This window comes from Balearica regulorum, chromosome 6 (genome assembly GCF_011004875.1).
Source record: "Balearica regulorum gibbericeps isolate bBalReg1 chromosome 6, bBalReg1.pri, whole genome shotgun sequence".
Taxonomy (NCBI): Eukaryota; Metazoa; Chordata; class Aves; order Gruiformes; family Gruidae; genus Balearica; species Balearica regulorum.
Window position 1 is genome coordinate 14,970,116 of NC_046189.1, and position 27,372 is coordinate 14,997,487.

Sequence of the window (27,372 nt, forward strand, 5' to 3'; positions counted from 1 at the left end):
GTATTTTTCCCTGAACTCTTATGTTTTGGAAATATTTTTTAACTGCAAATATAGTTAAAACAAGCATATGGTAGAAACCACACTTAGATTTAAATTGATTACATAAAGAAAAAAACAGGAGAGAGAAGTTCTGCCATTTGCTCACAATTAAAAACTGAAAACTTGCATCAACACAATGACAAAAGAAACATCTCCATGCCAGATGTAGTCCTGTTTTTTCTTTCCTTTTTTTTAAAAAAAAATAATAATTCACCAAAAACCTATACAAAGACATCAACACTTACCCTGAATAAGAGCGCACTCTGCCTCACTTAAGCCCTTCAGCGGATCAGAAATCAGCCTCTGAGGTTAGAAGGGAGCTGACTAACAAGAATGGGTTTAAGAACACTGTGCAGTCTCAGATAAATAATGTAAAGCTTGGAATCCAGGATGCAAGCGCAGTCAGGGGAACTTTGACTGTCCCTCCTGGGGTCCCCCCTAAACTCTTAAGGGTCTCTAGTTCTCTGATGGTCTAGGTCTCAGGCTCTGAGTTCTGGCATCAAATTTGATGCCTAAATTTAGACAGTTGATTATCAGTCAGGGTAATCACTAGCACAAAAAAAAAAGTTTATTCCAACCCTTCCTTAATTTTGCTCTTTTGCTCTTAAGTCTCCTTGCTCAGGAAAGCACAATTCACCCCCAGGCTGATATCCTTTTGTTCTTTGGGATTTAGGTTGCAGGTTGCTGTTACAGGGTCAAATTCAGAAAACTACTGAAGACAATCAAAGTTTATCACCCACGAGCATTTTTGGTAGGCTGTGCTATCTGTAAGGCAGTCAAATTATATACTAAAAATTGATTTTAGCATTGCTTTGGGTGCAAACACCCTTAACTTTTGGGTAAGCTGACAAAGCAAGGAACATAGGAAATGCAAGCACATGTGTTACCACTGCATTGGTGGCAACTAACACATTATGAGGTTGGGTGGTTTGTTTGTTTTGCCAGGTAACAGGGAAGAACTATTTTAGAGGAGAACAAAAGATACACTTGGACAGAATACTTTAAGTGGGTAGAAAGAGATTTACAATAAGTCACACAGTTACAGTCATATTTTTATATTCTGCTCCTGCATATAAAAATGCTGACTATGATGGGAAAAAACCTGTCCATCAAGTGTGTATCAAACTGTCAGCTGTTAAAGGCCACACCAATGACAATTACTCTGCTGTCTGCTTCCAAATTACACTTGCCTGGACAGACAAATTATTTTCTCACCTGCATGTGCCTCAAAATATTTTTTTAGAGCTCTTTCTGAATAAATCACAGCAAAATTTCAAGACAGAGCTGAAACAAAACACTATATATACTATATACATACACACATACAAATATGAAATTGCACTTCAGCACAGGCAATTCTTAGCTGGAAGATCTCTGTATAATCACAACAAAAACAACCACCATTTAATCCAGAAAGTCAGAATAACTTTTAAACTGGTGCTGCCATGAAACAGTTCAGGCACTAGAAACAAAATATTACAACCAGGATATTAATTTATATTTAAATACAGGAAAGGTCATTAATATATGCCTATTTTTCATCTTTTTATCAGAGAAATTTCAACGTTAACAGGTATACAGACAGTCCTGCCAGTCAGCACTTTTTGAGAGCTCTAAGCAGCATGGGTAAATTTGGTCACCCTCAGATTTATTGCTTACCACCACCTGAGGCATCATGTAATGGTTCTGCCATGTACTTAAAATGTAGCTGACTAGCTTGTCCATTCTACCTTGTGATAGGACAGTACCATTTTTAATTTTTTTTAAATATGTAATACTCTGACAATGTGACTTTTATGTTTAAACCTAACTCAAATTGCTCATAATAGCACCTATCAATACAATTTTAGATCTACAGCTATCTGTTCTTTCCAAGGTGCATACTGCACTTAAATTCCCATGGATACAAGATTAGATTAATGAACTAGGATGATGTAACAGTTAAGACAATTGACTTAAATCTATAAACAGATGAAAATCCACTTCCAACAAGCTCTCTCTTTCACATATTAGACCAGTGCAGAACAAAAGTATTTCCCTATCACTCTAAATGAGGTGTGCTTTTTCTTACAAAGAAAAAAAGCAATTGCCTACAAATAAAACCCAGCAAAACCTGTAAACAGAGATTGTTTTGGGGTGGTGTTCTTCAGTACCATAAATTTCAAAAGAATTATTTTCTCTGGTTGCATGTGCTATAACATATTAACTCAGATTTCAGTTACGAAGCACAAGAACTGTTCTCAAAGTTTTTATGACCAGAATGAAATTTCTTTGGTGTTGTCATTGTCAGAAACAGTGCCTAATGAGACAACTATGGAACATTTAGAGCTTTTGCAGTTTCAAAGATGGACACATAAGACTCACCTACATACATTATTTTGGTACTAATCTAGATCCCATTTTCAGGATCAAAATCAATATCCATATGAAGTTAACCACTTCTCATCTTAAGGCACTAGGACACACACGTATCTACAAAAGACGTACAAGTAATGCTGCTACTTTCTTCCTGTATCAAAATTTCTCTTAAAGTTTCCAGCTGAAGGACAGGACTTCAGTTTGGATCTTAAGTATTCTTTTCTTACACTTAAGGTCACAACATACATCAGATCTAGAGCAATTTCAGGATCTTCTCACTCTATCAACCCAGTGTTCCTATTTTCAGCTCCTCATGAGACAGACGGGGAACATGCAGTTACTGGAGTGCTTGGGAGCACCATGATTCCACCCCAAAGGTCTTGGCTGCAGGTACCACATGGAAGACACCAGGCGGAGGAGAAGGAGCTGCAGCAGAATCCTTCTGGTGCAAGGATTAATCACCTCACTCCCAATAGCGAGTTGTGAGATTTTTCCCCAACCCAAGCTCTAGCAAAATACGCAACTCCTATCCTTGCTGGGCAGACTGATTAGGAGCTTTGTGAGAACACACCAGCTATTACCAACAAGAATCAGCACTTCCCACTATAGGCCAGGCTTTCTCTTATTCTTCTCCAGGTGAAACATCTTCATGTTCAAACCATCATTGTGCACCTACTGACTGATGCACAGCCTCCAACTTCCAGCTTCAGACACAGAATTAAAAATTAGAGCAGCTTCAAACATTTTATGTTTTTTAAGTATCATTTGGGGGCAAAAAATAATTTGTGTTATATTAGAATTTCCCTACATACATGCAAAGGTTTGGGTTTGGTTTTTTTTGTTTGGGGGGAGGGGGCTGGGTTTTGGGGTTTTTTTAAATGTAGTCTCCTTCAAATGACATTCAGATGTCAATGGAAACTAAACTTTAGATATAGTTAAAAACACCAGTTGTCTTAGTCATCCATTTGCTGGACACAGTAAAAAGCATTCATCTTATTAAACAGACTGGGTTTTTAAGCTGAATATTATCTGTAGTTACTGCATTTAAATCAATCATTTTAGGCTAATATATCCTATAAGATTTTAAAACTAATAGATCTCAGACTCTTGCACCTCATTTTTATTCACAGATTGAAAGGAGAAAATAAGCATTTCTTCTATTTCAATTCCCAGCCCATTTCTCAACTTCAAATGAAAAACTTAATGAACTGTACTATGTGAATAAACTAACACAAAGAAAATATTCTGTGCACCTGCACAGAGGCCACTCTGCCAAAAGCTGGTTTAGCACTTCAGCTAACATCAGTTACAGGTGCTTATGCAGTCACTTTTCCACAGTTCAACAGTTTAATTTTCTTTAAAGCTTTAGCAGCTAAACTTTACAGCTTGAATATCACTTCAGTAGCATTTTATTGCTAGTAGTAGCATAGCAAGATACTTTTTTGAATATTTTAATGGTATTTTAAAGGAGTATCACAAATTATGGCATCAGTATAGGTTTTCGTAATATTTAAATATGGCCTGTGTTTTATATATCTCATCTAAATTAAGAGCCTTTTCTGTTTTGACCTTTCCTTAAAAAGAAGTCTTAGTGTGATTATTTTCTATTCTGGTTATGGTAAACTAGTTTTAGTCTAAAATTTCAAACTTCTTCCTGCCAATTTTAAGACAGTAGATAAAATAGTGAAACCTTCTGAACTTGAAACTTTCTGGGAAGTTTCAAGGAATGATAAGAACATAAGAGCAGCTGTATTGAGTCCACCGTGCCCGTTATCCCACATCTAACAGTGGTAGCAAATACTCAGGGAGAGGGCATAACTGAAGTGGTGCATCCTACCAGCTTCCAAAAAAATGTTTGAAAGATTTCCAAATTAGTGTAGCATCTAGACCATCATATTTTAACAGTTACTGATGAGCCACCTCCTGTGAATTTGTCTAATTCTCTTATAACTCATTGATTTTTGGCCTGTAACACTGAGTTACACAATTTAGTTAAATGCTTCATGAAAAAGTTAGTTTAGGGTTGTTCTGCTTTATAATCTGTTAAATGATGGTTTTAATACTCCTAGCTCTTATGTGTTGAGGAAAGTGAGAATAATCATTCCTTATTAATTTGCCTTAATATTTAAAATGGTAAAACTACTATTTCTGTAGAAAAGTTTAAAAAAGACTCTGTCACAGAGGGTCACTTGTCCCTTTCTGTAGGAGGGCTAAGAAGAGATGACCAAAATAATCTGCAGGATTCATCTTTCTACTGAACATACTACATCCTTCTTTTACTTTATGTCTACAGTAAACAGACTTCCCTCTAACGAAGTAATGAGTTACAAGAAGGCAAAACATAAATCAACAGCCAGTGTATCTATGGGAAAATTGTGTGACATATTCGGAGGGAGGTACATCTTTTGCCAGCTATGTTCAGGAGCAGTAAATACACAACTGTCCATTTTACTTGGCTGAGATTCTAGATATCTGTTGTGAGAAACAATCAAAATCTGAAGTGGCACTTCAAAGTAAATAGGCAAAAAAATTAACTATCAACTAAGGCTCTTGAAAGGGTAAATTAAACAAAGCAATGAGAAAGAACTATATGGCAATGGGCAAACTGACTGAATAATTTAACTGTTATTTGTAACTTCTTTAATGATGACTTTCTTAAAGATGGGTTCATCTATATACTGGAACATGTTCATACAGAAGCAAACAGTAAACAATCATTAGTGAAAACATACTGCAAAAAAATGTGTAAAACTATACAAGTTTGGTTTCTTCAGGGAAAAAAAAGGGTGATCTACCTCAAAATCTTTAGTTGAGGGGTTTGTTATTTTGTTGGGGTTTTTTATTTGAACAATTTCAAACTATCAATCAGCCAAGCTTCGCAGGCTCATTTTCAACCTGAAATACACATTTTGCCATATTGCCTCAAAGCTAATACAGCACGCAGTACTGTAGAGATTTATAAACACATATATACACTCCTTTGTACTGACAGAGATCGCACTATAGCCTTCCAGTGTAATATTACTACAGCATTTCAAAACCTTCAGCTACAAATATTGAGCTTACTAAGTGGGTTAGTCTTTTTCTTTTTAAGACATACTACCTTTGAAACTAGCTATGCATGATAACAATATACAAATACCCAACAGAAACAGCAACATCACAAAATCAGTAAAATAGACAAAAACCTTAGGAAAAACACCAACATCAAATCAAGTGTGTCAAAAAGCAGTGTAGACTTTTGTAATAGATTTTAGTCCATCATTTTAAGTCCCATTCATCACCATCCCCCAAAACCTTCCCTGAGGCAATAAAAGGCTGAAAATGAACATCTCAGCTAAAGAGCTACTGCAGGAAAATGTGTAACTTGCAGTGGAAAAATATTTTTCTCCCTACTTAACATATTTTCATGGGGATATCCCCTTGCTCCAAAGTAAGGCAGATTAAACCATGTGCAAAGGGAATAGAAACAAGTGGAATAATTGATGAGAAACAATCTTTGGGGAAATCAGAGGCAGAAGGGCTATTAAAAAGAAAAGGGATTCTTTGGTAACCAACTATGCACATAAATTTATTACCTACACTACTACTAAATTCTTGGGTATTGGGAAAAGAAGGAAAGACTGGCTTGCTTTCTAAATAGGCAATCCAAAGACAGAGAAATACATAGAAATTGTGTATATATGTTTGTATATATTTACAGAAAGCATTGCTGTATTCTTTTGCTGCAATACAAAGATAAACTTAAGCTTTGGTGGTGCAAAGCTCATTTCCATGAATCAATGACAACTAAGTAATACCATGCTTAAGTCATGAGGTCAAAATATACCAAGCCTGATTTCTGACTGAAATGAGAAGTTATCTTCAAACCTTTAGCTTGCCTGAGAACAGAAACCATTTGTTTTAGGAACACGAGTAGACTTTAATTGATCAGCATAATTCTTTAAAACCAGATTAAACTGAATGCTGCAGAGGAGAAAAAAAAAAAAAAAAAATCTGTGAAGTACAGTGTCTTCCTCACAACACCTATGACAAACAGCACAGTATAACATTTGATATCACTACTATGAGAGCAGCCTTCCAGTGCAGAGAAAGAGAATAAAGTCATATTTGCTTAAGGAAATAAGCAGTATTGCCTCAAACCACAGAAGGCAGCAAGTGCTTCTACAACGCATTTCTTTTGAAAGTTACCAATTTCAAAATGTTAATTTTCCCTGAATCATACAGGAGAGAATTATTATATGCATGTAGTACGCTCAATGTACTGACAAACATTGGAACACTCAGCCAATAAACTGACATTGCAAGATTTGGATGAACAGGATAGTTTTTATGTAAGAAAAAGTGTCTTTCCTACTTACTGACACAGCATGTATGCTGTATACAAGCATTAGCAACGTTTTGTTTACCAAATGAATAGTTTCAGTTCATATCTGTTTTCATAACTTCTAAAAAACATAATCATGTGGTTTCCTCCGTATTTAAAAAATATGCTGTCTGTATATCCACAGTATCTCAACACCAGCCTGAAAAAGGACTAACCAAATATATGCTGTTAAATGCCCTCAAGCCTACTTACAATGGTCCCACTTCAAAGCAGACAAGAGAGAGAAAGAATTCTTTCTGAGATCTGAAGTCTGAACACAGAAACAAATGACATCCGTACCCTGGAGGTAACAATTTAAGTTCTGTCAGGCCTATCAAGGGAGGAACTTCCAAAGACTCCTGGAAGAAAGCTTAAAGTCCAAGGGAACTGAAGGCAAATGAAGACACTGCCAATGGAAGCATCTCTGTTGACTGTCTCAGCAACCCAAACACACAGGGACATTCAAAATAAAGGAGTGTTTTGAACAACCCCATGAAGCACAATTTAAGCTAGAATAAGCCCAAAACCACAGGAATATATTACGCTGATTAGGTATATTCTTCATCTGAAGGCCCTGAAACACCTTCAAGGAAATTCTGTAAGAGTGCAAGTAACCTTTTCCAAATGTTGAAAAGACATAGCCATAACACCGATGACTGCCTCAAAATGGAAAAAAATCAAAACTTTCTAGACTAGTACTGTTATTATCCTGTACTAGATCTACTGAGCATTCCCAGGTAGCAATCTGTTTTCAGGAAACAAATGTCCACTGGGAAGACACTACATAAAATATCCAGAGCTGAAAGAACTGACTGTTCAAAAGCACTAGTGCTTCAATATTGCTTGAGCTTCAACTATCATTGCCATTTGTAAGCTTATTTTAGGAGGCAGACTGTAATCAGCCATTCCGACCATCATTTGCACTCAAGTCTTCCACTTGCCTGGAATGCTGATTAGATGGGGGGTGGGGTGTGTGTGTATATATATGTATATATAAAAGAAGAAAATCTTTTCAGATATTTTCTATAAAGCAAAGGCATGCAAATTTTGAAATACCGAAGTAAAATCTTTCAGTGAGAAAAGCAAGACACTTGCCCTACTTAGCAGTAAGTTTCCAAAGGGAGGAGTTAAATTCCTGTAGTTTACAAAATAATTTTATAACCCACTATGAATAACTGTTTAAGCAATTATTTATCTAACCTCAATTTTAAACACTAATAAAGGTATAAATTCATTAAGAAGCTAAGTTTTACTGTAATAGCCAACAATCAAGGTAACCTAATTGCATCTGCCTCCCATAATGCTTGTAACTTAGAAAACAGCTTTAGGAATCTTCAACCTGATTCCCAAAGAGAGCAAGAGGAAATAATAATTAAAACAACAACAACAAACCAATACCATGGAGGTATCTACACAAACCTCACTTTTTCCCCTCCCTTAGTATTCAGAGATGACAAGTATCACCAAATACTGTCTGTCTTCCTCCAGGCAAAATCACGACTACTTAACACCAAGGAGAGGAGCAAAAGACAAGCAACAACTAAGTTTGTGTGCACTCGACCATCATCTATTGAATAGAGCAAATGAAACACTGAGCCAGTCATGAAGGCATTTCCAGCTCAAAGTGACATGTCCATAAAATGAATCCTCCATAAATAAATTAGTGCTCTCCTTCCTGCCCATATGGACTCAAAAGGAAAAAACAAACTGACATCACAAAAAAACCCCAAAAGGCAGACCTCTTACTCCCCCTTTCCTGTTCCACTACCTACAACACAGGGAAACCACTAGAAATGCACCTAATAGTTTACTGTTCTAAAGGAAACCAAAAGAGCCAGTACCACCTTTATGGGTGCACAGAAAATCACAAGATGGCTTATAAAGGTCAACAGAACTACCAACATTCAAACTCGGTTCAGCTAGTTTAATTGAAAAGTCTTATAAAGAAATTGAAAAATCTTCTACTAAATACAGAGCTCCTTTACCGGCATGTTATGTACTTGGACAGTTATAACAACACACTAGTGTTTTTATTATTAAAAAAAGGAACACTTCTGAAGTGATTGTCTCGCATTCTGCAGGAATAGCTAACTTGCAGTTGAAACTAATAATCACACAAAGCATTCCTTATAGATTAGCGAGCTATGAAGCAGCACGCTTTCACTGGACATTAGTTTAGTAATAGCCTGCAGGCCACTGCTTAAAATATCATGGATACACCAGTTTCATGAGCAGAAGATTACTGGTGGGTAACCATTTATTTGGAAAAGACTTATTAAAAACCTCTAGTCTGAAGTTGATAAACATCTAAAACAAAACATTTTGAAAATATTTTAGGAAGATCACATCAATTTACACATTGCCCATTAGCTGCTACCATACAGTTGTGTTCTACCACTCTACATTGCTAGTTCACTTTTAAAAATTCTAATAATAAACATGTTTGTATTCAAAACCTCAAACTATTAGCTAGAAAACACCAGACAGGACTGTTTGCACATACTGTTGTTATCCCTAATATACATAACCCCATCAATCATGGGCTCTCTAAAGATCTTAACACACTACACAAGAATGTCATCCACTATCCCAGCAAAGCTACCTTTAAGATGAGAGAATGACTGTTTAACCATACATCAGCAACGGAACAGCAGTTTGGAACAGGAAATAATGGCAAACAGTCAACAAGGCTTGCAAAGGTAAGTCCCTACTCTGCAAAGTCTTCTCAGCTACCACCTCTGGTCAAAGAGAAATATTAGGACATGATATACTCAAAAAACAAACTAACCAACCAACCACATGTATTCAAAACCAATGCCAACAGAAAACAGTGCTAGTTAACCCAGTCATTACTCTACCTACATACAGGCATCTCCAAATATTTCATCATTCCAAACACTTGTTAGTTTACTAGTTATTGCATCAATGAATATACTCGCACACAATTTGCCAAAAATCCAACATAATACATTTTGTTGCTATAAAGATAAATGATCAACAACAGTGACCAGACAAAATGTGTCTATCCAAATGCCATTTGATTAGAAAACAAAACCCACCATCTGTGCAGAATAAAGGAAATACATGTGACTGATATACCAATTTTTAAAAAAGTGTTATAGCATCACAATTTTACCATTCAAAATAATTTTGTCAGTTTATATAAACTCAGACCAAAGGAGGTGCAACAACAATAGAGATTAGAAATGAAACATTGTTAGAGATGACATCTAATCCCAGAGAGCATCAAGGTCTTGTGGAAAAAATGGGAAAACAGCTATTTGTCAGTCATGGTCTGGCTCCAATGAAACAACCAAGTTTAGTCTTCTAAGGGTACACAAGTTCAAAAGTGATGCTTAACATAACTTTATGCCACACAGGAGAAGGGCTGAGGAGTCAGACAGCCAGAAGACCATCTCTGACACAGAATTTTAAAATAAACTCTTTCACAAGGATGTAGGTTACCTTACATTTACCATGGGCTAGAGCCATGCAGCTAAAAAGTATTCGACATTCTGTGATTTCACTGTTCATTGTAAGGTTTTGCCTACCCACAGTTTTATACCTAAGAAACAAAGTAAAAAATGGCAATGAAGAATTTACAACAGCATTTGGGGTTAGAGATGCTGAAGTATACCTCCATTCAATTTTTCAAATGTAGGTCACAGCTACTTAAGCATTTAGTTGTCCCTATCATTCTTTGCAAATTGTTGCAACACCCACATCATGAGCATACTCTGGGAAGTTCTGCTCACAAGAAACAGTCTCACAAGACAAGCTCTCTTTGCTGCCAGTTCAGCAACAGTGTCTCAATGTTCTCCACTCACCCACAGAAATACCAAAAATCAGCAGATTTCTTCAGTGTCAAACAGCTGATCGGACATATTAAATGGCTGTGTGCTTCTCTAAATTTTGTAATATATGTATATTAACAGCTGTTTCATTACCATTTGTATCACAGAATGAAATGTATTCTTTACCCAATCACATTTTCTGTCAAATGGGGATTTTTTTTTTTTTTTACAACAGATCTATATTTATTTCATTGTCAACTGAAACATGTACATGAAGATTTTCAGTATTAAAAGTTCTTTTTGATTTTGATAGGAGAAACCAAGTACAATTAAGAAATCCCTGCCATCACTGATATTCTTTGGCATTATACTTGAGTTATGGATGAAAAACAGAAAGGGAACTGGAGGTGTAACTGAACCCAAAGTCCCTCTGCAGAATCTACTTTTGGTACTCTTACGTTCACTACACCAAAAAAGACAAGATACTTCAAAGATGTACACTGAACAGGAACAAAATAAGCAATGCCACCTCCCCTCTTCAGGTGTCTACAGCAATGCAGCATTACTTGTCGAACCCATCCAAACAATGAAGACAGTACTGGCACTTCTCGAAAAAGTATAGTCATAGGGTGTGCAAAAGTACATGCGACATCATTATTAGGTTTTCATCTACATCCAAATGGATAATGGCAGGTTTCAATAGATAAATATTACATCTCCCAAATACAGAAAAAGTAAACTGTGGAGAAACAACTACTTGATCCTGTCACTGTTTTGGTCATCATGCTTAACAGGAAAACACCAGGATGCAAACCCTAGTATCAAATTGAGACCTATGTACCTAGCAGAACTGAATGACTATGCTTCCCTCAGTAATTCCAGCCCCAACTATCGGATAGTTCAGTTAAGCCTTTTCAGCTGTAAGGAACTATCAGGTATCGCTTACTTTGCAGTCTGAATTCAGACACTGTCAGCATCAACACCTGATAATCCAGCTCTGCGGGGGAAGATGCTCAAGTATGTTTGCACCTCACCTTATGCTATGGACACAGCAGATATTGCGTTCATAAACAGTTAAAGTCTTGCAATTTTTTGTAAATTAAACATAAGAGCCCACAATTTCATCTGTTTGAAAACAATGAGTTTGCTTTAAAAGTAGACGTGTTAATTTCAGGGAAAAGAAAACAAATAGCTGAATAATTTCCTGAACTGTTTGAAGAAGATATGTACCAAGTATTAAAAAAGTAATTTGATAGAAAGTAAAACAATAAGCTTACTTTTTTCGCCCTGAAATTTTGCCAGTATGTAGAAGAGATGTAAGATATAAGGTACTTTTAGCTTTCAAGTCAAATACAAGATTGAAAGTGAGCCAGAGTAAAAGCAAAGTTACAGGTGACAAAAGGCAAAATAAGGGTAATTAACTACATAATGGAAATACTATGATTTCAGACAGAATCAAGCTGATCAGTATTGTAAAGAGTATCAACCACAAAAAAAATCTGAAAGAAGTAACCATACAATAAAAAAGTATTTCCTCCATCATTGCCATCTCTATCTAGCCAGTAAAGGCTTTAAGATTTGGTATACCATATGATTAACTTAACTGGATCAAAGATACAATTTATAAAAAAAAAATTTTGAAGGCAGTATCGCAAGTGCCTTTTCTAACATCAGTACCACCAATTCTCTCGTGTTTGAGAAGAGCAGCGTTTAGTTTCCCATACTTAAGAATCAAGCTCTAAGTATTCTGAGCAGAGCATTAAATGGACATTATTTCTACATAAAACCGTGGATCTGGTTTCACAGAATACAAAACATCCGCCAGAAATTAACAGGCAAAACTGTTCCACAATCTGACAATTTATATAGCAATGGATTCCCTACACTTCATCCCTAAAGGCATTCTGCAAAAATACTCTAAAAGGTAAGCATATGACGGTTCTTGAAACAGTTCTACCATGGAAAGCAACTTGCTTGCTACATACGTATTAAATCACATCCTTGCTCCCAAAGAATGAACACCTTTTCAAAATTATTATTTATTTCAGCTAGCAAGTGTGAGTCAATTCAATAATTAGACAGGGAGTCAGGCTACTGTGGCTCATGCATCAATGATATTGATGCATCCAAATTGTCCTTCTTTTTCTTCATTTACTTTTCAATTTGCCTCTAGTGGAAATAGGGACATAATTTAAGGTCCAAGGACTTACACGGGAAACAAAGGCAAAAATTAAGTCTAAAGGACTGTAATCTGTGATGTAAAATCCAGAAGAAAAAACAACTAAATTTCAGAGTGCAGACTGAGTTTACAGGACTGACACGTAGAAAATCTTTCATTTACATTGTAAAATAAAACAATCTGAAAAGATAACCATTGAGACAAACACATTATATTTACGTTGTCTATTTTAAGAAGCAAGCACCCATTTAAACGTCAATATATATTAGTATTGCACTGAAAATTAAAGAGAACCCTAACTGGTTGCTCTTCTAATGTTATATTTCTTTTCTTTTATACTATATAGTAGAAGGATTCCATAAATGCTACGAAAACTGAACTACCTGGTAGCTACTGGTGAGCTCAAGAGCTCTAGCATTTAAGGGTTTTACATAAAATTGCGTGAGGTTGAAATACTCCTCTCCAACCCTCAACAGTACGCTAGACAAACCACTTTCAATGATTTATTTTTTTTTCCCCAAATAGGGCTCAGAAGTATACAGAGAACAATCTCTGCTTTCTGAAAAATGCTAAAATGTGTTTACACAGTGTTAAAAACATGCAATAAATGAAGTGGCAAACCATTCAACCATTGGAACTTCAGCCACAAACTTTTCCATACCTCGTGATTACCAAAAACACAGCTCAAATACAAGTTATGGCAAGAATAAGTATTTTCACAAGATTTTTTAGGTATACTTAGAAATTCCTGTGTGTCATTAAACATGGAAAGAAATATTTTTCTATATTCTAGAATACAGAAGAAGCAGAAGTGATCCATTAACACAGAAATTTGAATCTACATTTTTTCATGCAGCTTGAATTTCAGTAGTTTCTACATCAGGCACAAATATGAGCACAGACTTCCATTAGAAGTTAAGTTACACAGCCTCATCCAATGAGCTTTATTAGAAACTTTATCTTAGCTCATTGTTTTTGCTAGTCAGCCTTTTCAAAAATGCAATTAAAATAAACAGACAAGTGAAGGTTTAATTTCTAAAGTTGTAATAGCATGAGAATAGCACAACTAGAGGTAGTATTTCTATCCTGCTGCAGCAGTCTGGTCCTGAAGGTCTACACCCCGTGGAAGGAACCCATGCTGGAGCCATTCATCAAGAACTGCAGCCCTTGGGAAGGACTCACTTTGGAGAAGTTTGTGGATGACTGTCTCCTGTGGGAGGGAACCCACACTGGAGCAGGGGAAGAGTGTGAGGAGTCCTTCCTCTGAGGAGGAAGGAGCAGCAGAGACAACATGTGATGAACTGACCACAACCCCCATTCCTCATTCCCCTGTGCCACTGAGGGGGGAAGGTAGAGAAAACTGGGAGTGAAGTTAAGCCGAGGAAGAACGTGTTAAGATTTGATTTTATTTCTCATTACCCTACTCAGATTTGATTGGTAATAAAGTACATTTCCCAAGTCAAGTCTGTTTTGTCCATCACAGTAATTGGCGAGTCATCTCTCCCTGTCCTTATCTCAACCCACGAGCCTTTCATTATATTTTCTCTCCCCTGTCTAGTTCAGGAAAGGAGTGAATCTGGAATGGTGTCCAGCCAGGGTCAACCCACCACACCTCTCCTGAGCATTATTCATTTGCTAAGTGTTGCCAGCGTACAACTGCTTTACAGGCAGAGAGTAAGAGGATTCACCTTCAATCTGTTTTTGAAAGCTTCTGTATCTACAACCTAAGTGACAGCTTAGCCTGCTCCCAGTCCAAGAAAGTATTTCAAACTGCTTTATGTTCAACGTACAAGACTCTAGCTCTTTAAAACTGGAAACCAGTGCCTGAACTCTTGACCTTCCAGGCCCACTGAAACAACACAGGGGACCAGAGTTACAGTACTTCACATAGTATCCTCTGATATAAGGAGGAATTAAGCAGAAACCTCTCCTAATCACAGTTTGCTCACCTGAAAGTCAGATAGGCAAATAGATTCTGCTGTGCAACTTCTTCAAAGGCAGAGCTGAGCTGTTTGCAACCAGCATCTCCTCCTTTCTAACTCCTACCCCCCAAACAGGGCACTAGCTCAGATAATCGGTAAAACTATTTGCACACAGCAGTTTTACACTCATTGAACCCAAGTTCCTCAACAAAAATGCTGACTTTTTATTCAATAACTTTACTTGAAAATACTTGAGGTTTTGTCTCTCAGAAGATTACAATGAAGGATTGCCAGCAACCTACCCTGTCAAGGAAAGGAGAAAAAGAGACCTCAGCTGTATGGATGGGCATAACATACAGCAGGATACAAAAGGCTCAGGTGCAAATTTGCCATGCTCAGTTGCAGTCTTCAGCATCAATTGTTCAATAGTCCAACTTCTGTCATTTCAATTGTCTTCACAGAATCACAAGGCAAACAACAGGGTCCTAAAAAATTCTTTAAATACATAGTCAGACCCCAGACACATTCAGAAAAGAAAGAAGAAATAAGCATTATATATTGGTCAAAAAATTAAAAAATAACCATGCAAGATATACATACCCAGTTTTAGGGCAGAAGGAGTCACTTCAATTTCACCACCAATCGGCTGAAAGGCAGCCAGCTGAGCCGCTACTTCTGTCTCAAAAGAGTCTGGGCTATTTCTGTCTGTCAAATTGCCATTGGTGCCATCATTCTTACGGTGAGTTTCTTGCTCATCATAAACAGCAATCAGCTATCAAAACAAAAGATAATACAGTTTGTATATTTAAAGTATTGGCTTGTATGTTTAAAGTTTGGGGTTTTTAAGAGCAAAATTTATCCTTCATTGGGACTAGAAAAATAACAGAACAGCTAACAATAAACATACAGATTCAAGAAAACACGTGCATTTGTGTTTAAATACATTGAATTCAATATGAGTTAAGTATATAGTTCAAAACACAGAACAGCATTTAATTCTTGGGGGTGGAGGGTGTTATTTTAAAAATTTTTAGTGCTACTGACACACTGCCCAAAGGTAACACAACCATGGAAGCTGTACTGAGCAAGCAAATACATGTTTTATTTGTAAGTACATAACAATTGCATTCCAAGAACAAGATACAGCCAGCACAGCGACAGAGTGCACAGTTTCCCTAATCACCCAACCTGTGCCTCTGTAAGGATGCGTTTCTTGGTTCAGATAGGTACACCTACACACAGTCTCTACCCACCACATACCTACCATCTCCTACCACACTCCCTGCAAGCTTATATCAGATGCATTGTTTCTGAAAACTGTCCCACTGCCTCTTCCACAACTCCAGGCACACAGGAAGGTCAATATTAAGCAACAACAGATTGCAAAATCTGCTGTGCAAACTCACATTAATGTTGACAGGAAAGTGATAAAAAACACCAGAAAAATCTTTTTTTTTTGCCTCAGCTAGCCTGGATCTTCCTTTCAGTCCCTACTAATAGAAAGTGATCAGATAACATGTATGCAGCTTCATCAACATGTGACTCAGCCACCCTGTGGCTGGGTATAAATTGTGTTACAGTTTCAGGAAAACAGTTAACTGTGTTACAGTTCTGGGAAAACAAACAAAAAATATTAATTCCCAATAAATCTAAACAAATTAGAACACTGGCTGTTCTCCACCAACAGGACACTTGACACCCCTGGGCCAGCTCCAAGAGGAGAGGAGGTAACAGCAGCAGTTAGAGCACTTTTCCTACCCCACTACCTGACACAGCATAGTTCTTGTGCCACACAACACCACTTTGCCTAATAAGCATTGCACCAGATATCTTGATCTTAAGGTGTTCATTTGTTTCACTTTTTCTGAACTTCTTAGATTACCCTAAAGTTTTTATTAGCTAATCCTGAAAAAGACCACAACACACACAACTGGTTAGGCAATGTCAAGATAGACATAGAAACAAGTTTAAAGGATTGATTTACTACTTTCTCTCTCTGTTATTTTAAGGTATGCATACATACTATATAAAAATATTAGTACATCACATCTACTCTGACACTTCCGAGACATATGTCAAAAATTATATCCTATAGTAAGTAGTATACTGAAATAGAGACAAACATTTAAAGGGACTCATTTGCCTAAGGAAAGAAATGAATGTATGAGGGAAAAAGGAGAAAGGAAAAATCCTGAAGTGCTTCTAAGGAAGAAACTGACATTTTCAGGTCTTCCACTCATTTATAATTTGGTTGCTAGAAATGCGTCAGCTCATATTTACCAATGCATATTTCAGAGACATACAAACCCCCTGAAATAATTAGGTAGAAAACCCGCTCTCCTTTTCCTTACAGAGCCTGTTTCCTTTCCATAGCCACAGAAATAGCTCTTACACATACAATTTCTTTTTTATTTATCCAAAGCATAAAGATTAATTCCAGTATAAAAGCCAACTCTCTTTGCACCTTATTCTTTCATTGCAGGGAAACTACCAGGTGTTCACACTGCAGTCATCACTACGCCCCACAACTACGTGCAGCTGAAAAGGCTGCTATAGCACCAGACACCAACAGACTATGACAATTGTATCAAGAAAAAACCCTATGGTGTCTTCTGTTTCTAAAATTACTATTCATGTTCACATTATTATGGAAGCCCATCACGATTCCAAAAGTTCCACAACTGCTGCCCACCAAAAGGTTTGCTTTCTCAATCTCACTTTTGCTGTGGAAACTTAATTTTTAAGAAAGAGGCTATTACTAATGAAGAGGAAATTTGAGACTATGTAGGACCACGGCACTGAAAGCACTTTAGACAATAGTAGGATACGAAGTTCACACAAGTATTTGCAATGTAGACTAAATGGAGCTCAGCTGTGATTTGATGGGAATAAACAAGAGAATTCCTCAGCTGGACTAACCTGAGCTTCCCCGTGGTTTTACACCCCAGCATATTAAATGCTCTATTACCTTGTAATACTCTACAGTTACTGCCCCAGGATGTTGCAGAGACCAAAAGTCAGGATTGGCTCAAAAAAATTAGACAAATTGATGCAAAAAACCAGCACAAACTGTTAAATAGAAACACACAAGCACTACCTCAGACTCGAAAGCCCCCAAAACACATAGTAACAAAAACCACAAAGGTAAACCAGGAGAACATTGCTGTTACGTAATTACCCTATTTCTACACGCTTTCTTCAAGTATTTTCCACTGGTCACCAGAGACCAGAGCAGCAATTTGGCCCTGCACTGCCACTCTTGCAGGCTTACATGTATTACGGTATTATGACATGCTTGGGTTTCTAAGCACTATAAATTCCCTTATTCCCCTGAATTTTGAATGCAACTTTAGCAGAAATGATAATAGAAAATTATTTTAACAGACAAAAAGGTCCCGGGCAGACTTCCGATACCTGTACGATATGGTAGCTTACCTATCAGCCAAGCCCAGAAAGGCAAAACGCATTACGGCTACACCAAAAAACCAGACGGCCTTCCCGGGACCGCTGCATCACCGCCTGAGGCAAGCGGCCATGGCTCGTGGTCACCTGGTCACGTACCCGCCGCCTCTTTTCAAGGGGGCCCCCCGTGCGCGCGAGCCAATCAGGAAAGAGCAGGGGGCGGGGCCTGTGTAAGGGCGCGGCTGGAGCAGGCAGGACCCAGGTGCGAGGCGGCAGCAGGCACGCACCTGCCATGCGGCCCGGCAAATGGAGCGGCACCACAGAGGCCTCGCGCGCAGCGGAAAGCGAGGAAGCGGCCTCAGTGACAAGCCTGCGGTTGCCTAGTCTACACCTAGGCGCTATTCTGACAGATTAAAAACCCAAGGAAAATGTGTTTCTTTACAGTACGGAACACACCATTAAGTAAGTAACGTGATCTAAACTCCCATTTTTTAGTGTGGAAAGGAGATACTTTCAGTACTCTATGTGGAGGTAGCAAAGATGCAATGCCTTTCCTCACCAATGACGTAAACAGCCATTTGTCTTCTAAAATGTTTATTCAGGAGAAAACTCCTTGGGATGCAGTTGCAGGAGCACCTTATCGGCGGCACTTCTAACATAAATAGACTGCTAATCAATCAATGCATTATAAATATCAGCTTCAGCCTTTCAAAGGGAATGAATACAATTAAGCTTATGTAAATTAACTATTCAAAAACAATTGTAGTAATTGGCTTCTCATTTCCAATATGGAAAACTCATTAATTGGAACAGACTGCAAATCTCTTCTGATGGAAAAGAACTTCAGGACACATTACGAAATGCCCCACAAGCATATCATGAAAACAACAACACTGTTTGCAACATTAGTTTTTTCTTTACCAGTCAAGATTTATAAATATTGCGAGTTCAGTAGGTCAGCCGATTATTTTTTTTAAACACATCAAAATATTACTCTAGATATTTGTAAACTGGAGAGTACTCTGTTGTAGTTTTAGACACTTGCTGTACTTAAGCCTCTCTTCTTTAAAGGTTAAAGAACATTAATATTTACTGTAAAAGATGTCTGTGTATTTCTATATAGGTAAAATGGTTCTAACCTCAGTATTGTTTTAATCTCTACTAACAACCTACCAGTTACCTAAACAATCAATAAATTATCAAAACTTAGCATTTATCTGTCATTTTTGATTACTAAACCCCTCCCTACTTATATTGATGTAGTCATAAGGCAGCAATAATGAATGGTGGTATTTTATTAGCATTTTTGTTGATCATAAGTGGAAAATTCATTACAAGGGAATGTAGGCAAATTTTAACTTTGTATGGTGTCCTATGGTACAGCTCTTCCAATATTTTACTGGTAACTCAACTGCAAAGCTTGCAGAAAATTTAAACAAGATTATGTAAGAATTAAGTGACTACATTCCCAAACACAGAGCAACACACACACATTCGATTAAGATCAACCCTCATATACAAAAAGGTGGGTAAACACCAACAGCAGACAATGATGTCACTGAGTGCCAGGGACCAAGTACAAAGCAGCAGCGTGTTTTACCCCAGGGTAAAACTGGCCCCAAAGACACAGAAAACTCATGCAATGTTGCATTTAAAAATCCCCACAAGACAAAGTATTCCCATATCCCCGTTCCTGTGTGAAACAAAGTCATCCTTCCAAATTAATATTGCAACAGTTTTGGTTTAGTGCTTACTAATTAAGCTCAATTAAATATAAACAATTTTGTGGAGTTTCAGAATTTCAAAGAAAAACTTCCCCACCTTTGAACAGATATCAGAACTTTGCAGATCTTGCTTTAAGGCACCTGTCTGTTAAACCAGAAACAGCTGACTTTCCGCTGCCCCACACACCATTTTAAATAAAAGGTTTCATAATTATTTCTCTCTTCAAACTACACTTTTGACAACTAGATTACTGTTAATAAGGTTAAAAACTGTGTATTTTACTAGCTTTTGTGTACTGAATTAGAAAATAGACACCACTATTTCCTTTCTGACCCCAAACACCAGGCATGTACACAAGGTACTAAGAAAGAAATGGCAAAATAAAAGCTTGCTTGCAATTAAATTAATCAGCTTTCAATTACTGTCAGGATAAAATCACTAAGAGAAGTTCTCAGTCACAGGCTACATCAGTACATGACTGAAAAGATGCAATTTTCAACAGCTGGAATGAGATATTCAAAACCACAAAAGGACATTAAATGCTCAACTTGTATTAAATTTTTCATTCAAGTCAGATGGAAATTTTTCCTCTTAATTTTTTCACAATCAAAACTTTTATTATATTCTCTCACTATGGACAGCAAAAGGTAGTAAAATTGTCCATTTCTTCAAGACATGTTTGTTTCCTGTTCAGATGCTCCCCTGTCCATGACATCAAATGCTCATTTAAGAGAAAAGCCTATGGGTTTTTTAACCACATCTGTACTTCTGACAGCCAGTGTTCCTGTGGGCATGAGTATTAGTTACTTATAAAATGACACAGGGGAAAAAAAACTCTCCCTTTTTTGGGTCAATTAATAAAGACTGTTCACACAAAGCACTCACACCTCAACAAAGACCTGTCAGGAGGGGTCAATGAACAGGTGGCTATTTCATAGAACTTTGTGACCTAAGGAGAAGCCACGGCTCAAGCTACAGCAGAAAACGCAGTTCACAACAGCATCACATTACCTTGTTCTCTGATCCCTCTATTTGGGATCTGTAGGACTAATCTTGTATTTATCCCTACACATACATAACAAAGAGGTAGAAAGACACACAGTGTTTCTATATGTAACACACTGATACCAGAATACAGCAAAGTTCAAAATAATATATAAAAAAATTTAAAAGATCAGAACAACTTCAATTCTCCCCAGGTGCTTGCACCTGCTAACAACCAGACACAGATGGAGAAAGGCTGCAGTTGACAGCAGCCTACATCCGACCTATGCAAAAAAAGGAAAAGGGATCTTTTCCCTTTTTTTTTCCCCCTTCCTCCTTTCTTTCAGCAAGGTTATGTGTTTGGCCAGGTCAGCTGTTTACTCCTGCCATCGAAGACACCCAAGCACCAGCACCAACACAAGATAAAGGCAAAGTTACCTCTTTAGCTAGTAGTTTGCACCAGGCCATCTTAACTTCAAATTCTCACACCTACTTTGAGGCTGCTAGGGCCTGACTTGACTCTTTCCCCCCACCACTAGTTTCTACTACTCCTTCACGCAAGTGCTACAACTTGCTAGATCCACAGTGAGTCAGTTCAGGGAACTAAACCAGGAAGAAAAGCAACTCTCCATCCTCCGGCTGATCAGCCATACAAAGCAGATTTCTGTCAACACATCAGTGGGTTAACACCTCCTTAGACTACCATTGTCTGTAATCCTGTAGTAGTGACATAGCTCTGTCTGCTTTAATGAAGATGGACCAATGTTTGTGCCCCACTCCCCTGACAGCACACAAGAGTGCTGTGTACGTACATGTCATGAAGTCTGAACACAACGGCAGGAACAACGTTTCTGCAGTTCTCTCAAGGAGTTCACCTTCCAAACAGCAGCTCTTCTATTGGCACGGGTTATACTTTTAACTTATGCCCACAAGGGGACAAGAACACTTCAGATGGAGGCAAGAAGACAGAGAGTAAAGTGTACCATACATTGAACAAAAAACTTCATAAAGCCACTGTGGAAGTTGTCTTGGAACTCCACAAATTCATTAATGTAAAATCAGATTTTATGTATTACTTATGAAAGACTCCTGTTCAAATGGTTAAAAGATGAAAGACTAGAAACAGTCCAACGTAGAGAGAACTAAGGTAATTAGGGTACCTCAAAAATGGATGAAAGTGTCATTTAATTTTTCAATTTAAAACTTTTCTGGAGCTCTACAGCCTTTCTTCAATGTTCTTTCAAGGCATTCTGGTGTATACTGATAAGTATTTGAAATAGCATTCTTGCATAATAGTTTGCCTTGGAATTCCTTTAACTTAAAATAAAGGCTGTCAAGGAAAAATACCAATATACACACCATATGGCAGCCTTCCTTCACACCTACATATGAAAACAAATTACAGATACATCACATGAAAGCTATGGTGATTAGCTCATCTTGTTTACCTACATGCCAAAGCTAAATACACCAAAGTATCTTCCCAAAGACCACCTGACACTTTTCCTACTCTTATTATTCAGGTATTTTTTTTCTTTTTAAGTAGTGTCTAAAAGTAGCCAAGAACAGAATCCTACTGCACACAGTACAAGCACTGGTAGCCTCCTCTCTCTAAACTTTTCAAGGATATAAGGAAAATATGAAATAGGAAGAGAAGCAGCACACCTAAAAAAGAGAGACCAGACCCAGCCCAAGGCCCAGCTCTTTCTGGGGGAAGGGAAGGATTGTGCCAGTGGCAGGGAGGGATCCTTACCCAAGTGACAGCGCAGCTGTTTTGGCACAACCCAAGGACAGAGCAGGGGACAAAAGGAAGAACCAAGGGTGGAATATGAGGCCAGGACTGGTAGAGCCCTGCAGGATTTATTTCGGTTTAAATGCACAGGGCCACTGGAGGTCCTCAATACTGCCAAATCTTCAAATGTTTGTATTTCACCATAAATGGGCACCGTGGCAACAGGTGATACTTTAAATAATAATTTTCTTCACAAATTAAGCTGAGATTTTCAAGTTATCACTAAGTTTGTCCAAATAGTGAGATATCAATTGCTTCCAGTCTTTACATTTTAATCAGCAAATCTACTTCCCAAGAAATCTGGAGTTCCTCTTCTTGCCCATCACTTACTACATCTAAAAGAGAATTAGAGACAGCTGTATGTCAGGAAAGGACTGCCCATTAGCCCTCTGGAGCTCCTTTTCCCCAGCCCTCCCCTGCTGTGCCTGTGCTGTGGCACTGCCTGTTACCAGCGGGGTTTTATTTACTTCATTTGTGGTTACTGACATCACAGCCATGGGACAGGGCTCGAACTCTCCATGACTTCTGGGAGATCAAAATTTCTGGACTGCTTTGTTACTATCAGTCCTGCATTTACCGCTCAGTCTTGTCACTGAATTTGCTAAATTTATGAACCTCAGTTTCCAGATATCTAAGAATTTATTAACAGCCTGCTGTAATTTCTCTTGTGACTTTTGTTGGGGGGGAGTGGTGGTGTGGGTGTGTTTGGGTTTTTTGTGGTTTGGGTTTTTTAACTGTTATTTTGGGAAGGCCTTCAACTATTCTAGAAAGGTAAAAAAAAACCCTTATATTAAGAAATCATGCCTGACAAAACCCTTTCGTGCGTGCTTTTCAGAAAGTCCAGCTGTTGTTTTTGTGTGTGTGATCAAATCAAGAGACATCCTTATCTTCCTGTTATTTCCCTGTAGCTGAACTGGCAGGTTTTGGGGTTGGTATTTTTCTTCTCTTTTTTTTTTTTTTTTTTTTTGAAAGGTCATGGCAAAAAAAAAATATCTACCTGATTGATAAGACCTTATATACTTCTTCCTGTCCAACCTAATCCTTCGCGGGCACACGTGATTGTACTTCAAACAATGCAGCTGATTGGGTACTTAACATTGATATTTGTGGCAAAGTTTGATGAGCCCTTCAAGCATGACTGAGATGTAATTTTTTAAGCCACTTAGTAACTACTTGAGAGCTGTTATGGAGATCCATAGTAACAATACAGACATTCCTTGAGGGTTGACTCTGGGTAGCTTCCCTGGCAGATATAAATGCTAGTGCTAAAATGTCAAGGATTTATAATTATGATGGCGGATGCATAAAACACATAAAACAAGCCTTATTAGGGTTGATTGAAGTAAATATACCAAAGGACATTCCTTCTTTCTTCTGTAAAAGATTCATGTTCAACGCTATTTGTAGCCTGTCACACTCATTATGTTTTCATGTGAAATAGCTTCTGAGTTTTGCTAGATAACAAATGCCCTTTGTTTTTATTCTTCCTCTATCCAAGTGAAAAAACAAATGGAGGATTGAAAAAATGCAAGACTGATTATTCCCTTTCTGTTTACCTTGAAACTGAACACTTTCACCTACATGGACTTTACAGAAGACGAGCTAATTTTGAACAGTCCATTTAAAATGGCACTATAAAAATGTAGATACTAATATCAAAGACTGCATTACTTACTAGAACGGCACTTGTCAAATGCACTTATTGTAATCAGTCATTGAAAAGGAAAAAATTATGGTGCCATGGTATCAGAAATAAGACAGTTTATCCTTAGAAATGAAAGTAGGAACATCTTAGTTACTATATTGTGGGTAAGCATCAATAAATGCTCACTTTCATAATATTAATTATAGTAATTCCATAATGTGAATTATCTTATTTTAAAATACTACTTTACTGCTAAATTAACAGCCCAGTTCAATTCCATTGGCAAGCCTCCTGTGGAACACACAATAAAACAAGCCAGCAACACCACAGAAAACACTTGTTAGAACGAGCATCTTTGCTGAACAGAGATCCCACAGTAACACTGGATACTTCAAGCCACACATGGAGAAGCGAGGCAGAGCAGTGGAAAGCCAGATGAGGAGAGCTCAAACTGCTCCCAATTCCTACAGCAGCACAAGGCATTCCTGTAGCCCACTCCTATGTTAGCAGGTACCTTGCTCATCAGAAGTGTTCAGCAGATCCCTCCAGTAAACTGCATCAACCTCTTCTCCCTACCTTCTCACCCCTTTCTGGATGATTCTGAAGTCTTGAAAAAGCTGATGGGTTGTAAAAATCCAGCCTGTAGGGCAGTCCTGATCTAAGGCACAAAGAAATGTTTAAGTGGACAGCTGCTGAGCATTCAGTCACAGACAAAACAGCAAGAAGAAACTGAGCAGCTCTTGGACTCGCAAGCTTCTTCATTGCTGGGGCTTTTTAACAGGGTTTCTATGGAACCCAAAGTGGGAACAAACAAGCATCAATCCAGCCAGGACACAATCATGTGCGAGGTGGTACTAGGCATGTGGATTTACACTTGCTAGCACCCACAGCACCCTCAGCCCTCCTTTCCCACTCCACTCATAACCTGTGCATACTTTTCAGCCCATCCACATGTGTTTCCAGCCCATCCACACGTATGTTTGTGGACTCTCTCAAATCCCTGTGAAGTGTCTTTGATCACTATGATGCCATGTAAGGTTACTGAAACATTGCACAGCTATGCATAATAGGGGCAGAAGATGATAGAGAAGCAAGAGAGAGGCTGCTCCCTGCTAGCTTTCCCCATTCCAGTCACATTTGATCTGGATATAGGAGCTTGCAGGGCTGAAAGGGACCTGGGAAAAAGTAATTTAGGGAGCCCATCACCATTTCTCCCAATTGCTCTCCTTGTAACCCCTCCTTAGCTGCAAATGCTTGAAGAAAACATTGGCCTTCAGTACACTGCCAGATGTACTTGCAGTACCAACAATTTTCACTTGTTCTCTTTTCTAGTGTCTCAACTGTACATAATTAATACAAAATTTAAGGGAGCAGAGTCCCCCAAAGGTAGCTTGTTAACCTTCAGATTATATAGACATATGAAAATCCTCAGAAATTTAAACCAAAGTAAACTGCGGTAAAGAGACATTATACCATATCAGTAATATCAGAGGGTATAATTGAAATCCTTAGGAATTTGCATGGTTCTTCATACTCTAGGCAATCAGTTATGATGTTAAAAAGCACTCTGTATTTGTAACTAAGCACTTCAACTTTCATTTTTTTCCAGATTCCAATTTAATGAGTAGGGCCCAATTTAGGTTGGAAGGGACCTCTGGAAGTCACCTCTGGAAGTCACTGGTCCAGTCCTTCACTCAAAGCAAGGCCACGCTGGCACTTAAAGTTGGCTAAGGTTGCTCAGAGCCCAATCTAGTTTTATGTATCTCTGAGGTCAAAGATTTCACAAGTTTCAGAGCACCGGTTCCAGGGCTTGACCACCCGTAGAGTGCAAACAAAAGTTTCTCATATCTTATTGGAGTCTTCCTCATAACCGTGCAATGTCCATTACCTCTAATCTTCTCACTGCGGACTTTCAAGGAGGTAGCGTGTAGTCTGTTCTACACCCTCCCATTAGGTAGTTGTAGACTGCAATAAGATTCCCCCTTATCCTATGAAGTTCATGCACCCTCTCCCCCATGTCATGTGTTTGACCCCTGGTGATGTTGGTGACCCTGTCCTGAGCTTGCTCCAAGGACGTCAATGTCTTTCTTGCACAAAGGAGACCAAAACTGGCCACAAGAGTCTAGCTGTGGCCTCACAGGTGCCAGAGTGGTGGAATCGCTTCACTTGACTTCACAGCTATACTGCTAAACACCTGAGTGTACATTTAGCCTTCTTACCTGTAAAGCTACGAAAAAGCCAGATCAACTTCTACCAAACCGCTCCTTTTTCCTCTCTCTCTGATTTGACAGTACACAGCATGTGCAAAAAAAAGTTTTTGCTTTGGCTACAATTACTCAAAGACAGCATATGAATTAGCTGTTTATTTGTTTTTAAATGTCTTTGATCTTTTTAGAGGACATAACAGGAAGGGGGAATAGAACTTCAGAAGTTAAAAAAAAAAGGCAGCACAAAAATACTTGAATTGTAAAACCCATCAGAAAGTGTAAAACCATCTGTAGAGCATAACACACACAACAACTTTCATTAGTACAGACAGGCTTGATAAATCTTGGGATGTTGCCACACATCATACAATTCTCACACTGTGTTTCTGCCTGTGCAGAAAAACATTTCGGTATTTACAACTGCCAAGAGTCCTATTCTTATTGATGCCTAGTTTAGTGAGACTGCATTATTTGCCCTGTCTCTGACAGTTTATATGTCAGGCTTTAGAAAGGCAAAAGTAAGTTACAAAACTAGTTGTCACCTTGATGAGGAAAGGTCTGCCCCTAATGATAAACTAATGCTATCAGTCTCTACTAGTTTGTTTTTAATTCTGTCAATAAACAGTATTCTTAGGGGGTTTCTAGTGCATTATAATAATGCATACATACGCCTTCAAAAATGGCAAAATAAACACCTTTTGCCTTTCACAGTGACCTCATTTTCAGAAGAATCACGACCCTATACGCTTCAGCAGCAGCACAAGTCAGCTGACCTTGACTTCAGTCAACCATGTCCCTAAATAAAGCTCCTAAATGTCATGATCCTTTTATACATAAAATTTGTGACAGAAGAACAGAAGAGAGGAGACATGTTTAACAAAAGTGCAGCAGGAACGTCACCAAAATCCTCAGAATGTATTTAGTAATTGGCTAGTTCACATGGCTTGTGTTATCATACT

The 27,372-nt window shown here is 38.0% G+C and overlaps 1 protein-coding gene across 3 annotated transcripts in view; it reads right to left on the minus strand.

The window, feature by feature from the left end:
- The window catches only part of PARD3B (par-3 family cell polarity regulator beta), a 422,926-nt gene that overhangs the window by 274,212 nt on the left and 121,342 nt on the right, over positions 1–27,372 (minus strand). For all 3 annotated transcript variants that reach the window (XR_012836057.1, XM_075756447.1, XM_075756445.1), the window contains exon 3: positions 15,259–15,430. Coding sequence is in view for 2 of the 3 variants with exons in the window: in XM_075756447.1 (XP_075612562.1) it covers positions 15,259–15,430 (172 nt within the window). In the remaining variant the exon portion in view is untranslated. The remainder of the gene's footprint in view (positions 1–15,258; positions 15,431–27,372) is intronic.